The sequence below is a fragment of the Salvia hispanica genome, chromosome 1 (assembly GCF_029641045.1).
Source record: "Salvia hispanica isolate PSC_SH4W2 chromosome 1, Shi_PSC_v1, whole genome shotgun sequence".
NCBI classification, from domain to species: Eukaryota; Viridiplantae; Streptophyta; class Magnoliopsida; order Lamiales; family Lamiaceae; genus Salvia; species Salvia hispanica.
The window spans coordinates 41,684,904-41,698,720 of NC_142692.1; the positions used below are offsets into that span (position 1 = coordinate 41,684,904).

A 13,817-nucleotide genomic window follows, 5' to 3' on the forward strand; every position below is an offset into this window, starting at 1 on the left:
ACTTTACTCTCTCTTACTTTTTTCTCTCTTAATCTCTATACCTTTTTTATTTTCCACTTTATTCTCTTTTTACTTAACTCACCTAACACAATTTTTCTTAATCCCCGTGCCGAAAATTTTTGCCTCCATTATTATGGAACGGAGGGAGTATGTCACAGCCTAGTGGCCTACCGACGATGATGAACAAAACTCTACTACAAAATCACCTTCAATTTCTGGAGAATCGAAACGGATTTGTAATTGTGATTTTTTAATTTTAATTATGTAATTTATAAAAATTTAATAAAATTATCATTTTGTAATTAGTAGATATAAATATAATTATTTATCATAAGAAACAAACGGCTCTCACTGTTTGAAAATAAACCGTTTCACTCTTCACTCAATTTATTCATTTCAATTCGCAGCCGGAAGAAATCCAAACAATGGAGAGAGAGTGCATGAGGAAGAAGAGAGAGAGTTTGGAGGAGAGAAGAAGCCCACTGCAAAATCTCAATGGCCTTCCAATTCACAGACGCAATGCCAAAAAAAACTCCCCCCTTTCTTCTTCTTCCGCGCCTGCTGCTTCAAGATCATCGCTCTCTGTTAACAATACATCTTCTTCAACTCCATTTTCTCATTCTTCGAAAACCCATTTTCACAGTAAAAAAAACCCTTTTCCAAAAACAGCAAAATTCAAGCCCAATGTTCCTACATCAAGAAAGCCCCTTTTGCAGACATCAAGAAAGGGTCTTGATGCAAAACCCACTTGCAAGAATCGGCAAAGATCAAAACTTTCGCCTGTTGATGGCAAATCCGAGAATGGGTCTCAACAATCCCAGAAAAAGATGAAAATTTCAGGTAACTACAGAGTATCTAATTCTGATTGTGCTGAGTTTTGCACTACACATTCTCTCAATTTATGTGATCATGAATCTTCTGTAGATGGTGTAGTTTATGAGGGAGGTGAAGCTGCAAATGATGTGAAAACACCACCTGTTGAGGCATCATTGTCCCCTGAAATTCAATGCCAATCCCAATCTAGAATGGTGGTTCTCAAATCTGTAGGGACCCCTGTTTTATACGGTGCTGGTTGCCTCGTGTCGGGTGTCTCTGATAGGCGAAAGTCGAAGCTCAAAGGCAGCCTTAAAGGAGGGCTGCAGGAAAAAGGGGATCTTTTTTATGATGAGAATGTGAGTGGTGATTTGCAGGTTCCTTTGCTTGCTGAGGCTTCTGTTAGGTGGCATTTGTCTCCCTGTGATCTTAGGAATAGGTTTGACCAGGATAGGAATGTATGTGATGATGATTCAGGCACTGTCGACTCGTTATCTTCACCCTCGATTTTGTGTGATAAGAGTAGTTATAGTGGTAATGGTAGTGTAAGAAATGTGGAGATTGATAGGAGTAATGTAGCTGCTGTGCTCACAGAGAATTTGAAATGTAACATGGATGAATCTCTTGCTTGTTTGAATAGTGGAAATATGGCCCAGACACCGGATTCAGATTCCAGCTCAGGCACGCGTTTTGGGAGGTCTAGGTTCGAGGTGAATCTTAGCAACTCCTTTTGGCCAGATTCAATAACTGAACTGCTTGAGGGAGTGAAATTATCACCTAGAAATGAGGTTTCAATGTGAGGTGGTTTAGGTTCCCATTTTGTAGATATTTGTTCGCCTCCTGTTTCTCTTGATCCAACCCTGATAGAGAAAAACGTAGACAGTGTGTCTGATACTACTAGTGATAGTCTTACCTTATCTCATATGAGAATATCATGGTGTGAAGGGTTGGCTAGTGAAATCGTTGAGGCAGATGAGTTTGATTGCTGTTGCTGCTTATCAGAAGAAGAGATTGATGGAGATAAAGCTTGTACAGTTGTTGGTTCTGTTGAACGTAAGGATGATGGCTTTAGGATAGGAAACGAGCTTTCCCCGGTGATTCTTGACTATGAACCGGCTGAAGGGAAGGGCAAGTCTTTCTCAATTGGAAGTAATGCATGTGCTGAGTCCATATGCACTGATGGAGGCGGCTTGCTTGCTTCTGATGATTCGTATTGGAGTTATTTCAACGAAAAACGCTCATTTCGTGCCACATAGAGCAGTAGAAAGTGAGTATCTACTTTTTCTTGCTTATGTTTACAAGTTGTGCATTTAAAGTTGATAGAAGACATTTGAGAGTAAGCTTTCTACTGCTATATGTCTTTGATCACCTCATTGATTACCTTGTGCAACTATTCTTGCAGGAAGAGTGAAGTAGCAGATACACGACGAAAGGAAATGTAGATAAGCGTGCTTGCAAACACCACCCGACACTAGTGATGTTATGACACTGGCCTCGTCTCTCTCGTAGTCCTCTTAATTTGACAGCCGTAGATGAAGTAGTTCGCGTTCCTTTCCTCTTCACTCCGGTGATATATGGAAGCTGATTTTACCACTTGTTTGTTAGAGAAGATGGTGTTAGCCTTTTTTTCATCACTGTTAAGTGTTAATGACAATAAGATTGTACAACATCTTTTTCATAATAATTTTAGAATTATTGATTATAATTGAATTATTATATTAATAATTGTTTGATCAATTAGAAATAATTAAGTTATTTTGCCGATTATTTATTCGAATATAATAATGGATTAGGCGTACTGCTTATATTATTTCCTATTTATTTTCATAAACTAAAGGAAACCAAGGATTTAAGTTATAGCCCACACGAAAACTAAAAGGATTTGTATAAGCCAATTTTTTTATAAATAGAGAAGGCAAATATACTTATATATATATACTCCTCTTTGTTTTAGCTGAAATAGATTATTACTTCACTGGAGCTACTTGTAATGGTCTATTTCATTTTTATGATGAAGAATCGGGTGGTCAAGCTCTTTGGAACCCGACAACGGGTGGATATAAAGTATTGCCTAAGCCATTTGTGGAATCCGATCCTCTCATTAGTTATTGGTTTGAGTCATATGGAGTGTGGTACGACCATACATTCGAAGATTACAAAGTGCTGAATCTTGTTGTTGCTTATTCCGAAGATGATGCACTTGCCGAGAGATATCATATTGACTTGTATTCACTCAAACTTAATTCCATGCCCTGACTTTGAATGTGCTGATCGATCCAGTGGTGCTTGCGTAGCTGGGGTTTTTTTATTGTGAAGCAACTCTAAAAGAACTAACATTGGTCGAGATAGAATGAATTTAATCGGATACACTTATGCTAAACAATCATCTTTCTTTGATATTAGTTTTTTCGAATTTGCCAGTAAAGAACACTCGGTTGCATTTGATTTTTACAAGATTTGATAAGTAGATTTTATTTTAAAGTAAATTATTTTAATCAAATTTTATTATACTTCATTTGTTTTTTAAAAATATTTTTTTTTTCATTTTACTTCGTTTTCAGGTGAGACCCATTTTCTACTGATACATTTTTTCTTTTATTTCTCTTTTACTTTGTCAATTTTTTTATTAAAACTCGTATCATTTCAAAAAATTCTAATTTTATAAAACAAAAAAGTATAAAACTAATCGTATAAAACCAAGTTTGCATAGCTGAAATACAGTAATAGTTACTCGAAGAGGACTTACCATGACACATATATTCCTGGAATTACTAATTCGCAAATAACAAGCTGCGCTAGAATGAATTGGTTCTCATGCTTCAGCTTTAGTCATGTCTTCATCTTTTTCTTCTTTCTCCTGCTTATGATCAAGTTGAATCAATAATATACACATTAATATATACTCATCCATACATGGCAAACCTTAACAATTTGTTTATACAAAAGAATATAAATAAAGTTGGAATCAAAAGGAATTTCACCTCCTCAACACATGAAATTCCATTGAGTTGAACAAAGCTCTCAACAAATGGAAACATCGCTGGATCATCGACATGGGTAGCGATGCCGAGATGCTTCAGCTTTCCATTGGCGCGATCAAACACCACTAGCTCCCGCTCAAGCTCCCCAAGGAATGAAAAATACAATAGCCTACCATCTTCTGAAAACAGCAACGGCTCCCTAACATTACGAATATGGAAAACCGACTCTCTTGTCCATGATCCATCGCTCATGACCCAAAGATCAAAGTTGTAAGGTCTACTATATGAATCAGGTTCACAAGTGTAGAATTCAAGAGCACCTAACAAACCTTTATACTCTAGAAGCAAATATGTGTCACAGTATATGCTAGGTAAAGGTAAAGTGGAAAAAGTTTCAGTAGAAAAGTCGAACGCAAGGAGAACATGAGTCGATGTGATACAATAAAAAGTCCCATACACGCAAACCCCCAAGAGTGCATGTTCTATATCGAACTGAGAGGTAGGTATTTGCTTCCAGGAATTAGTTTTGTGTGAGTATAAGTCAATGCGAACAGTACGGTTGTGATGCATCCGTTGATCATCGATTAGATAAGTGTTTACAAGATGTAGCAGTTTGTAATTTTCAAGTGTGTTGTCAAACCACATTTCAAATTGATCCTCCCAATATTCAAGGTGAGGTTCCACAAAGGGCTTAGGGAGGATCTTATACTCACTTGTTGTCGGGTTCCAAACAACATGAATCATGTTGCGATGATCATAAAAATGAAGTAGGCCATTCGAGCTACACCTAGTGAACTCATAATCTTTCGCTAAAAAAGAGGGAGGATATTCGTAATATTTGGGTGAGATGGTGCCATCTTCTTCGGGGGAAGAATATGCAACGAAATATTCACGCCTACTATCAGTTTCACAGAAACAGACAAAAAGGTCAGGCTTAGGCTTAGGCTTAGGCTCAGGCTTGCGAAGTTGTAAGGATGATGTAAATTTGGTCTCGAATACGCAGGGATCAGCGAGATCATCAATGCGTTCAGGCCAAAAGTCATTTATATAGCAATAAAAATAAAAACATTACATGATTATTTATATAGCATCAAAATGATAATATTATCCAGAAATTAACAATTTTACCTTCTTCGTTCTTAATCTTGGAAGTAGAAAGGGTCTCCAGTCTGATACCATGCTCTCTAACCAAATAACAAATAGTACTAACATTCAAACAAATTGGAATAGTATTTAATTTTTTTTTAAATGATAAAAACCTGGGGGCAAAATGATCTTGGGGCTCATGAAAGACATAATCAGGAAAGGTATAACCAAAGTCGTAATCAGGAGAGCAGCGCGTGGCGTAGCTATTGTGCTAACAGAAAAAAACAACGACATAGATGAACCCCAAACATTTATACATATATAAATAAATTAATTAAAAACAAGTCACCTTGACGCCGTGGTGGCAAGCTTTAGCGGAGGAGGGGAGGCGGATGTAAGAATATTTATATTCTTATGTGACCTATGTGTGTATCGGTTTAATTAAAAGGATCAAGTTTATATTAAATGTTAAAGGATTCTAATATTAAAGACGATACTGTGATGGATCGGTTTCGATTAAAGAATTAGAATCGGGTGTATTGATAACCCTCCTCTCTTACCTTATAATTAAATATTATATATACATGAAAAGATAATATATGTATATGTAATAATGAATTATAAATATACATATATTAAAGTAGTGATTATATATATTTAATATATGTAATGCCGTGGATTGAGTGGCGGTTGGCTTATGGCATGAGAAAATAGTTATTTTAATGTAACTTCTATATGTTTATTGACTCACGCCCCTTCAATTGTTAGTTATTGGTATATGTTGATTAGGGGAGTGATCAATTGCTAACTCATTAGCAATCTCAAACTAAGTTTAAATCTTAGCTATTAGAATAGAAGGTCTAGTGATGGAAATAATGTCACATGGATTATATTTTTAATTAAGAAAATTAATAAATAAAACTAGAGGGTATTAATGTCAATTCTCTCTCATTAAAATCATCTTAAAACTTTAAATTTATGTAGCTCTCTCGATTTAAATTATTTTTTCACAAAAAATATATCAAATCAAAGATAATTTTATATTCCAACGAGATATCAATTGCATATGTTCCGACGACGTTCGGATGATGAAATTTGATATTTTTTATTTTAGTTTTCGTAAATGTTGATAACCAGATTTTTATCAACAAATACATCAAAAAATTTCAATAAAACCATGTAAAAATCTCAATAAATATGTGTTGATATTTTCTTGTACTAGTGTTGATATTCTTATGTCATATTATTGATATTTGTAATACACTATGTTGATATAAAAAACATTCACGAAAATTATCATATGATAACATAATGACGATATTACCCTTTTGTTGATATTTTGTATACTATTTGTTGAGATTTGTAAGATTTAATCTCATCCACTCATTTTGAAATCTAAAGGTGGAGATTTGGTCTTGATTTTGGATTAGGGTGATATAAGCATTAGAACATGACGCATGTTGATTATCTATAAATAGATAAAGATACCATACTAATGAGATACGAGATATAAAACATATACATGCAAAGTGATATGCGTAAGAGTACAACATTATCAAATGCGAAGAGCAAAACATCTCTCGGCAATTTACATACGTATATATAGGGATGCCAATTCAACCCGAAACCCGTGGGCTAGCCCGAACAACTCGGTAAAATGAGCGGGTTAGAGTTGTAATTTTATTACCCGAATACAAAACGGGCTAAACGGGTTGGCCCGAAGGGTTGGCGGGTTAAACGGGTTGGCCCGAACGAGTTGCGGGTCGGTCCGATGGGTTACAACTTTTAATTAAAAATGATTAAGTTTTAGGGTTTTTTTTTTATATTTTTGAATCCTCAATCTTTCTACATAATCATTACTTTTATTCAATCTTCATTCTATACTTTTCCACTCTATCCCACAATATCAGCTTTCAAGTTTCACCTCAACTCATTTTTCCACCGTCCATCATCTGCCACTAGTGTCTTACCACCACCAAGCCAATCAAGACAAAATTAAGAAATAACTCATCAAATCTTAATATATTTATCATTTTAATAATGATTCATGTAAGATATGATTTTTAATTTTCACAAAGAATTAGTTACGAACAATGCCAAAATAATGACACGAACACAAGCTTTAATTTATGTTGTAATTGATCGAGATGAAATGCTTATTTCCAAGTATTATTGTAAAAATCTATGAAGATATGAAGATTTTATTAATTCTAACTATAAAGAAAAAAAGTATCTAAAATTTAAAATCATTTTATTGAAGAAAATTTCGATACAAGAAATTATTTTGGAAAGCTTTTAGGCCCGAATAGCCCGATGGGTTAGCCCAATACTCGGAGGTTTAGGGTTAGGGTTGAAAATTTATAACCCCAAAAATCCATAACCTGAATAACCCGCACCCAAATAGCCCGGCAATCCGAGTGGGTTGGCCCGATTGACATCCCTACGTATATATATAGTCCATATACACATATATATATATATATATAGGGACGTATTCAGGCCAGAACGCTAAGTATAAGTAAAACTCAAAACACTTGCAGTCCATTGGATCATATGATCTAATGGTTAGATTAATGCCACGTGTCATCTAATAATGTAGAATTTTAGACTAATAATGTAGCTCGGATAATAATGTAGCATTTTAGTTTAATAATGTAGCATTTTAGTTTAGAAATGTACAGTTTTAGTCTTACAATGTACATTTCTAGTCTAATAATGTACCTCGCCTAATAATGTAGATTTTTAGTATCATAATGTAACAAATCACAGCCATCCAATCTAATGATCCAAGGGCTGTGATTTGTGCTGTGTTTTACGCTAAGATGCTGTAAGGACCCTAACACACCCCTATATATATATATATATATAGGGATGCATTCAAATACTTTTTCCATCTTTAATACTTTTTCCTTCTTAATCTCTACCATTTATTTTCCAGATCTAGGGCCGAAATTAGAGCCTAATTTAATCATTTTTAATCATTAAAAAATTAGAAAAGGGTGTTTAGGAGATTTACATGCACGTCTGTTATGGCAAGTCCAAGATTCACTCCATCTCAAAATATTGCCGTGATTTTACTCAAATATATCTCTCTTCTTCACCGATTAATTTCCCTGTAATTAATCTGACGAATTTTGAGACGTCCAAACCATAATCTGACGATTTTTGCATAATTTTGAGAAGTCGTTGATAATTATATTTTGTCGGAGCGACACTGTAATTTCTTCTACAATGCAAGAAGGTTGTTCTTCTCCAATGGAAGAAGATTATTCTTCAACAATGGAAGAAGGTAATCTTTTTAGAAAACTCTATGAATATTCTTTCCACGTTTCATTTATTCCCAAGGAGAGACACAATCGTTGTGGCTTGTATGTAGTACGTAGGGCTTAATGTGATCGTTTCCTAATTGTATCAGTTTTGATTGGTGCTACTACCACAATCGTGTACTAGGTGCAAGAGTTTAGTTATGGTCTCGGCTAGGGTTTAGAAATCTGGGCGGCCAGGGTGTTATTTTAGTAGATAAAATTAATGTAGACTTAGTACTGTGTAATTTAAAATTTAAAACATATAATGCACGTTTTATATTTCGTAATGCGTATGTGTAGCTGAGACTTGTTTTTTGTTATTGTATACAGTGGTTGTTGTTCCTGATTGTTCTTCAGATTTGAAGTCTGTGGTTGGGCAGAAGTTCAAATCATTAGATTTTGGTTTCGCGTTCTATGATGTGTATGCCCGTGCTGTTGGTTTTGATACGCGCAAATCACAAATGAGGAAAATAGATGGTGTTACTACTTGGTATAGTGTGGTATGCAATAGGGAAGGCATCAAGAAGTCGATCGAGGATGACCAAGCGAATGCACGGTCTGGTTTTTCGATCAAACGCCGCCGGTTATCCAAGCGGTGTGGATGTAAAGCGAGGATATCTTTCAAGTTCTTCTCCGAAGGAGGAGTTCCAGGTTATTTTATCGACGAGTTCAAAGAGGTTCATAACCATTATATGGTTGAGTCCGAGCATCAACATTTTATGTCACTCAATCGAAATTTGGAGGACGTACACCACCAATTTATTTTGGATTGTTCGAAGGCTAATATAGGCCCCACACTTACGTTCAATGTTTTGAAGGAAATACTCGGTGGTTTTCAGCTAGTTGGTTGCAATGTTGGGGACATTAGGAATGCTTCTCGAGACATCAAAGCATACGCACATGGTATGACGTACAAATGGTGTTGGATGATATGGCTAAGAAGAAGGAGATGTCTAAGGCATTCACATATGAGTACGAGGTTAATGCTAGTAACCAGCTTGTTGCTCTGTTCTGGTGTGATGGTTTGATGAAGAGGAATTACCACATGTTCAGTGATATTGTGGCTTTTGACACCACCTACAACACCAATAGGTATATCTGACGTGCATTATAACATTTTAATATATACATTTATTTTTTATGCATTATATCTGTCGTTTGATTGAATTATGTTGGCTTATGCTACGCAGGTATTGTATGATCTTCGCGCCATTCACGGGCAAGGACAATCATGGATGACCAGTAACTTTCGCTGCTGGTTTGGTAAGTAGCGAGAAGACAAGCGCTTTTGCATGGTTGTTTAGACATTTTGTCCACTGTATGGGGGTTGCTCCGAAGATGATCGTTACAGATCAAGATTTGGGGATGAGATCTGCTATCCAAGAGATTCTTGTCGGGACTCGCCACAGATGGTGTATGTGGCATATAATGCATAAGTTGGCCTCCAAAGTTCCAGGTAGGTTATTGAGGGACGATGATTTTAAGAAAGAGTTCAATGCCTGCGTCTGGTCGGATCTGCTTGAACCCGACGAGTTCGAAGAAGAGTGGAACGTAGTACTTGAACGTTATGGCTTGGAAGACCATGGTTGGATGAAGACATTGTACGAGTACAGGCAATTATGGATACCTGCATACTTCAGAGATTTTCCACTTGGGTCGATGATTAGGACTACCTCGATATCTGAGTCGGAGAACAGCTTCTACAAAAACTTTTTGAAGCCACACAACAATATTGCCGAATTCTACTTGCATTTCAACCAAGCTTTGGAATTTCAGCGGGATAGTAGAACAAAGTTGGACTACCAAGACGCTACTGCCTTGCCTATATTGGCCACTACCTTGCCGTTCGAGAAACATGCTTCAACGATGTACACAGATAGTATGTTCAAGAAAATCCAAGAGGAAATTGTTGAGGGTAATGACAGATGTCGCGTGTTGGGGTTCTCCTCTGCAGACATGGTCGACACCTATAAACTTGGAGACAACCTTCGCAATTCTTACTTTGTTAGACATGATAAGAGTGACGAGTCATAATCCTGCGATTGCAAACTTTTCGGTAGGCAGGGATATCTGTGCAGCCACATTTTCTTTTTGTTCAGGAACAATGAAGTGAAAAAGATTCCGGATCATTACTGCGCAAGTAGATGGATGAAGACTCCGTTAGCCAAGGCTGTCCATGGTCAGTTTGATGACACTCTACCTACCAAGTCCATGGTTGATGAAAGGCAAAACGTTTCAAAGCAAGGGATTTCGCTGTTCTATGGTTTTCTTCGCCGTTTTGAGTCGGACATTGATGTCCTTCGAGCATTCGTTGGTGGACTTGAAGAACTTGGAAATTCTCTTCAAGCTGGTACTCCTACAACGTCTACCTCTGAAAAAAGGCGAATGATTGAACAGTTTTATGGAATGGAAAAGCCCGAAGTTGCCGAGGTCCATCCTCCTGAAGTCGTAAAGACGAAAGGGCACGCGAGCAGCTCAGCTAGCCGTATGATTTCCAAGAGAGATAAGACTATCAAGGAGGCTACTAGGCCCCTTAGACGCTGTAAGGCTTGCGATGAGATGGGCCATCACGACTCTCGAAATTGTCCAATGCTTAAAGATATGGAAAAGGAGAAAGAGCTGTGTAAGGGAAAGAGGAAATGTTGATGTATTTTGAATCTCACAACATTATTGCTTTTGTTTTGGGTTTTGGCTTATTATTGTTTTCGATGTCTTAACACTATCAACTTTTTTTTGGTAATGACTGCTCATTTTTAATTGGTATTTGTGCATTACTAATATTTAAATGTTACATTATTAATTTGTAGTACTTAGTTATTTTTCACCCTTAGTAGAAAACACAATTTGTGTGGAAACACTATTTAAATTAAAACTAATAATCATGCATTACTGCAATGGTATCATACATTATTATTGTAGAAGTAGTACATTACTCAAATAGTATCATCTATTATCATCCCATGAACGTGCATTATTGAACATATTACATTCATTATTTGTTTACTAACATCGATTATATATTGAGTTTGTTGTAAAATATTATAAAGTTTACTACTTTTGTTCTATATTATTTCCTTAATATTTTACATTATCAAGCAGTAAAGTGACATTATTAAGTTTTTTGGAGTCATTACAAGTGTGGTGCAGAACACAATAGTAGCAAAATATCTAACATCTTGCAACATTTTTCAGCACAATGTATACTGTTCCAAAACATTCCACGCCACAAATCCGCTATTCCCCCTTCCAGCATGCGTTATCAAAAAAAAAAACTTCTAGTTCATATCAAAATAAAAATCCTTTCCAATCAGCCATCAGAATATCACTCGATCCCATAATTCTCGACCCACCTTTCGAAGCTGAACTTTGTCGGCTTAACCATCCAATGCTTGGTGGCTAGAGTTTGGTTGGTTCCAGTTTTTGAGTTAAATGGAGAAGTAAGCAGATCCGTTGCAAACTTCATTCGCAACATTTCAAGGCACTTTGTCCCTTTTGCACTTAGTCCGCACTCCCAATCCTTTTCCCGCTCTCCAAAGTAGGTCTCCATATGCCTCATCACATAGACCCCCCGTGTCCACGGTGCCGCTGTTGTTCCTCCAAGGCATTGTCACGACATGCGCATTATATTTTCTCACCTTTGCCGCCATTTTTGGATTCTTGGACTTCGTAAGTGATGCTGCGAAGAACTTTTTCTACACACAAAAAATAAAGGAAATTAAAGATTGCATATACTGTACAATTTGTCTTATATAACGCGCAGTAGAGGCTGTTCCATATTACATACCAGCACGGAAGGTGTGTTCCCATATTTTTCGATGAATGAGCCGTGTGTTTCAGCCAAGCTGTGGTCAATAATATTCATCTTGCAATCGGGAAGATCGAAACATACCACGTACTGATGGGTCGTCCCCCAAACTGGGAAAAAGAACTGCACACCGAAAGGTACATTAAACAACATAAAATTATGTCCATTACGAATGCACATCTACTACATTATCATACTATAACTCACCATGTCATATTTATCCCATTGAAAGCTGCCCGTTCCAAGCGCTTCCTCCAACAGCCTTGTCCAGAACGTGTCGAACTGGAATTCTTCTGTCCATTCCGGTTGTGCTACGACCATTGATTGTATCTGTAGTTTATTTGTGTTAGCAGTTATGAACGGTTACTTAGTAGGCTACCTTGACAGTAACAGTAAATCATTATACACTCACGCATGGTTTTGTAGAGAAGAACAGCCTGGAAACCGTTTTGGGTGCCTTGCTCTTTTCCATTGTATTCAGGTAAGAACTCCAAGTATCGATAACATCGGGCTTCACTGGCTTGAATGGCGCTAAAGATTGAAACTCGAACTCCACAGTAGTCTTGAATGTGTCGTGGTAGACAACAGAATCCCTAGACATGTTTAAACCGTAAAAAAAATTACACATGTGCCAAACATAAAAAACAGCTAGCGTGAAAAATTTACTTGTTCTTATATGCTGTGTTAAGACGCCAATAGTAGAGCTGCTTGTCCACTGTGTGTGGCTTTGCTGTGACTCTAACCGCTCTCTCGTTGAATGGAGACCGAGCAGCGAGACTTGGCTTCTTCATTCGAGCTGTTGCCGTCAAAACAAAAAAAAGGATTCACACAAATTACAGACAAGTCAACACCAACCCTAAATGTTACAATTCACAGAAATTATACTTTAATGTTTGAATTAAGTAAGCTATCCGATACCTCATCCGCATCCACATCCTGTTTGATTTGTTTCCCTTTCCCTTTTCCTTGATAAACAATCTTTTCAACTGCCTTGTCTTTTCCACTCCCACCTTTTGCAGCTACAAGTTTTAAGGGCTACGTTGTTTGCACAACACCAATCACTTTGCTCGTCACTCCCTTACTAGCTCCCTCCCTAACTGGCTATTTTCTCTTGGTAGCCGGAACCGCATCGCGTTTCTCTTTTGTTGTCTGATTTAAAAAATAAATGTCTTACACAAATAATCTATATAATGCAGACAGACAGACATATAATGTAATGATATACCGTCAATAATGTAACAATATTACTGCAGAATGAAAGTAATGCTTCAAACGTATTTACTTTGCCGGTCTCCTCTACCGATGCACTCTTTGATGTGTCTTTCTTTGGGTCATCCGCTGCATCCTCCCTATCTTTCCCAACCACATCTTCAACAACGTTTTTACACCCCTGCACACAATGGAACACCAAATGAAAAAGTCTAACAATGTTAATAAACATTAATACTTACGGCTTTCGGTTCTTATTGCGCACCTCAGTTGTTGCTCTTGACGTATGCAAGCTGGACGGTTTTTCAACCCTGGCCCCAATAGCATCTCTTGCTGTGATATCAGGGATGTCATTGACTACTGGATCGCGCATGCGAATGTCCCCTCCATGGTCAACAACTCCATGATGAGCACCGATTGGCTCATCTTGGGGTGTATCATCATTAGTGTTTATCCCTGAACCACCAGCACTGTCTCTCCTCTGAGTTTGCTGTGTAGCAAACGGGTCTGGACATTCAAAACCCTCCAGCACAATTGACGGCCTATCGAAACGTCTTGCAATCGTCTTCTTTTTGTCATAGGCCTCCATCATTTTTTCCATCTCGTTAATCCACTCTT

At 37.1% G+C, this 13,817-nt stretch overlaps 4 protein-coding genes across 4 annotated transcripts; 3 read left to right on the forward strand and 1 right to left on the reverse strand.

The window, feature by feature from the left end:
* The first annotated feature begins 425 nt into the window (after positions 1–425).
* LOC125220649 (uncharacterized) lies at positions 426–2,472 on the forward strand. Its single transcript, XM_048122802.2, has 3 exons — positions 426–840; positions 925–2,080; positions 2,216–2,472. The coding sequence occupies exons 1-2, from the start codon at positions 426–428 to the stop codon at positions 1,611–1,613; spliced, it is 1,104 nt and encodes a 367-aa protein (XP_047978759.1). The 3' UTR covers positions 1,614–2,080; positions 2,216–2,472.
* A 1,153-nt stretch (positions 2,473–3,625) lies between these two features.
* On the reverse strand, positions 3,626–7,807 carry LOC148933835 (F-box/kelch-repeat protein At3g06240-like). Its single transcript, XM_089061754.1, has 5 exons — positions 7,784–7,807; positions 5,054–5,151; positions 4,918–4,978; positions 3,795–4,832; positions 3,626–3,670 (listed from the first exon to the last, which is right to left on the reverse strand). Exons 1-5 carry the CDS (start codon positions 7,805–7,807, stop codon positions 3,626–3,628), a joined length of 1,266 nt encoding a protein of 421 aa, XP_088917880.1.
* A 304-nt stretch (positions 7,808–8,111) lies between these two features.
* LOC148933836 (protein FAR1-RELATED SEQUENCE 5-like) lies at positions 8,112–9,424 on the forward strand. The gene is made up of 4 exons (XM_089061759.1): positions 8,112–8,169; positions 8,516–8,862; positions 9,054–9,277; positions 9,376–9,424. The coding sequence occupies exons 1-4, from the start codon at positions 8,112–8,114 to the stop codon at positions 9,422–9,424; spliced, it is 678 nt and encodes a 225-aa protein (XP_088917885.1).
* An 81-nt stretch (positions 9,425–9,505) lies between these two features.
* Positions 9,506–10,831, forward strand: LOC125220648 (protein FAR1-RELATED SEQUENCE 1-like). The gene is made up of 2 exons (XM_048122800.2): positions 9,506–10,212; positions 10,285–10,831. The coding sequence occupies exons 1-2, from the start codon at positions 9,506–9,508 to the stop codon at positions 10,829–10,831; spliced, it is 1,254 nt and encodes a 417-aa protein (XP_047978757.2).
* Positions 10,832–13,817: the final 2,986 nt, after the last annotated feature.